Genomic DNA, 3,563 nt, shown 5'->3' with positions numbered 1-3,563 from the left:
AAAATAATTAAATTATTTTTATCTATTATATAATAGAATAATTCAAATCTTAGTAGTTAATTGGTTATTTTATCTACTTCTCCTAATATATTAAAGCTGGATTCAACTTAAAATGATGAGTTTTTGTTAATTGGTTATTTTATCTACTTCTCCTAATATATTAAAGCTGGATTCAACTTAAAATGATGAGTTTTTGTTAATTGGTTATTTTATCTACTTCTCCTAATATATTAAAGCTGGATTCAACTTAAAATGATGAGTTTTTGTTACGTATTTAAATATTTTTATCAACTAAGTCTAATTAAATTTGTTTAAATTTAAAAAAAAATTACTTATACATAGAATTAGAAGTGAGTCTAAGTCAGTTCATAAGTTGGCTCAAGCTCGATTCGTTAATAGTGATAAGTTGAGCTCGTGAGCTGATAAACCGAACTTGAGCTTAAAATTAAACTCAAATTAAATGAGGCGAGTTTGAGCTTGGATAAGCTCAACTCATTAGCTCATGAGTCGACTCGATTTATTAAATTATTAATACACATATCCTATATGCATTTAATTTATTTATTATAGGTTGAATAGATGATGAAGTAGAACATGATAAATCTAATTAAATTGTCTAGAATAAAAGAGAATAAAGAAGACACGTTTATATATATTAATATTCTTAATTATTTAAAATTTTATTGTTATTTTTTATATATAATTTTGATGTAAGACATAAATAAAAAATTTATAATTGATAGATAGACAATATATAAAATTGATCTTTCATAACATAAAAAACAGCAATAAAATTTCTTAACTACCGATGTAACATGTTTTGTTTGTGCTAGAAATTAACAACTATTAAATTTATACGTAACAAACTTAATTTGGTCTAGTGATTAGTTCATTATATACTTATATAAGTGTTAGAAAATTTGAATTTTTTGTTGTACATACAACAACAAATTAACTAGCAATAAATCCTTTTAATTCGCGACGAATTAGTTCTTGCAATGGATACCGTGAAAAAAAATTAAATATAAATATATAATGTGTTAGATAATCGTTTCTATGAATTTTGAATATTTGAATCCACGACCCTACTTATTAAATTTTGTATGATATCTACTTGTCTCGTGTATTTACTAGAGCTTGAGCCTTGCAATATGCAAATAATTAGTTGAATCATACAAGCCTTTAAGTTAAGAGGAAGTATAGTGAACTAATGAAGTATTTGTACAATGTGTACAATGAGAGTTTAGGGATGTTCGATTCAGTAGGATATCAGATGTTTATTATCCCTGGTAATCGGATGGTTATTCTGGATGTATTGTGTTTGAGAAATTAGTAATATTTTATTCTGGAGGTTTATTTTTAACTCATATTGGACCAAATAAATAGCCCATTGTACACATTATACAAATACTCTATTGGCCCCTAGCGGGATTCTAAGTTAATGGTGAAAATTCAGGTACTATTAATTTCAATTTCATGTGAAGTTAATAGATGATAGTCAACATAAATTATATAGCATTTTATGATGAATACATATTCTAACTAAAACAAAAGAAAATCGGTATTCATAAGGAACCTAATTAAAAAACATTAAACATGAAGCCAGAGTCTATAAAATACAAAAAAAACAAGGCACTACATTAATCATAAGAGATTATAGGCTTGGCTTAATTAACCGCATCTCAGATGAGCAACTTGGAAGACCAAAGTGCGAGGGTGAAACTAAGCTTTCATGATAGAGTTGAAAGACCCTTGTACATGCGTGCTGAGTTAAAGGAAGAAGTCTGGGCATGCCATCACTGGAGCTGTTAATATTAGGAAGATCTATGCTGCCATCTTTTAAGTTACATAAAACAAACTTGCCACTCAGAGCAACTGCAAGGAGAACATCTTTCAACATGTATATAGGCTGTAATGCAACGCATGAGGGACTATGAACGAGTAGCGGGTGGTGGGGGATTGTGGTCAATTTAGTCCAAGACTGAGGAACTCCATAGTCCTTCATGAACCAGACAGTCCAATGAGTTTTCTTAGTCTCATAACAAACAGCAAGACAATCCCTCAAGATACCCAATTTGGGTTCCATCAAGAGATTATCATGTGAATCCCTGCTGGGAAGGGAAAACTGACTATAAGTCTCTTTGACCAAGTCAAGGGAAATAACCTTCACAAAACTACTATAGCTGTAAAGAAGCCAATTAAGAGTGCCAGTGCCACTTAAATAAAGCCCTGCAAGACGCTCCAGATATTCCCCGGAATGAAAGTCAAAATAATTATGGGGGAAATCCTGGATTGTTCTCCAGGTAGAATTTGGGCCGAATGTAAACATTCTGGTGGTGACGGGTTCGCCTGATTTCTTTCTCACAACAGCCAAGAGCTTATACTTGTCATTGACATGATCATAACCGAATCCGCAAATGGAGAGGACACCTGCAATTTCAAGCGGCTGAGAAGTGAATCCGGTGCAGGGGTTCCACAGCATGGCACGATGGCTTATTATGAATCCATCCTCGCCGCGCTCTTCATCGTGCAAGCACAGCAATCCATTGCAAGAGCCAATGATGATGCGGTAGCGTCGTCCCTCATAGGAAACTACTTTAGTGGGTTCCTGGGGAGGGTTCTCCATCACAGATCGTACGGAGAACACTCCGATTTTGGGGTATCGGCAGGCTCGGGCAAAATAGGCAATAAGTGGGTGGGTCAAGGCTGGATCCACCGCCATTGAACGTCGAAGGTGGTCCTTGGCAAATTGGGAACTGGAAAATTTAAAATTTAGATATATATAATTTAAATTAATAAAAATAAACGTATTCGTATTATTTTTATTATCTTAAGCAAAAAATATCTCTAACTATATTTTTTAGGTAAGATTTATTAATCTTTTTAGATATTATATATTTATATATACACTCTAATCTTTTTACAATAAAAGTAATGTGATTAAATTTAATTTACTTAGATGGGGTTAAAAAATAATTGAATAACAATGTACCGTAAAAAATTGATATTATTGAAAGATAAAACTAAAATTTATTTTTATGTATCGTTTTTGTCCCTAATATTTTCGTATTTAAGTCTCTAACGTTTCAAAAGTCTCAATTTTGTCCCACCATCAATTCTGTTAACAAATCTCTAACGCCAGGACAAACATAGGACGATTTAAATGTTAGGGACAATTTTAGGACTTACCTAAATGTTGAGGACAAAAAAGATACTTTACTCTTTATTAAATGATATCAATCCAAATTAGAATTTGATTTTTAAATAAAAGAAAAAAAAAGAAAAAATTTTCTGCAACGAAAAAAATATAAATAAAAAAAGGTGAATGATAATTAAAGTGAGATTAGGGTTAGATAAAAATTATATAATTTGTTGTTAGATTGATTGTTTAAACTTGTAAGTCAGTGTTAATTTTTATAAGGGCATTTTTATCTTTATAAAATTATCTATAAGAATATTTGATAAATTAAATTTTAAAATTTTATTTTTTAATTTATTTAAACAAATTTAATCCTAAAATAATTTTTATTGTTTAAATTTCTAATTTTTTGATAATATAAACA

At 30.2% G+C, this 3,563-nt stretch overlaps 1 protein-coding gene across 1 annotated transcript; it reads right to left on the bottom strand.

The window, feature by feature from the left end:
* LOC107611802 (F-box/kelch-repeat protein At3g23880) lies at window positions 1,655-2,722 on the bottom strand. The gene has a single exon (XM_016313694.1). It carries the CDS (start codon window positions 2,720-2,722, stop codon window positions 1,655-1,657), a length of 1,068 nt encoding a protein of 355 aa, XP_016169180.1.

This window comes from Arachis ipaensis, chromosome B08 (assembly GCF_000816755.2).
Source record: "Arachis ipaensis cultivar K30076 chromosome B08, Araip1.1, whole genome shotgun sequence".
NCBI lineage: Eukaryota > Viridiplantae > Streptophyta > Magnoliopsida > Fabales > Fabaceae > Arachis > Arachis ipaensis.
Note: the sequence above shows the minus strand (reverse complement) of the source record. Positions and strands in the feature narration are given on the sequence as shown.

What these genes read in the sequence shown, in the direction of transcription:
- LOC107611802 (XM_016313694.1), bottom strand. Translation starts at nt 2,722, where the DNA reads ATGGCGGTGGATCCAGCCTTGACCCACCCACTTATTGCCTATTTTGCC.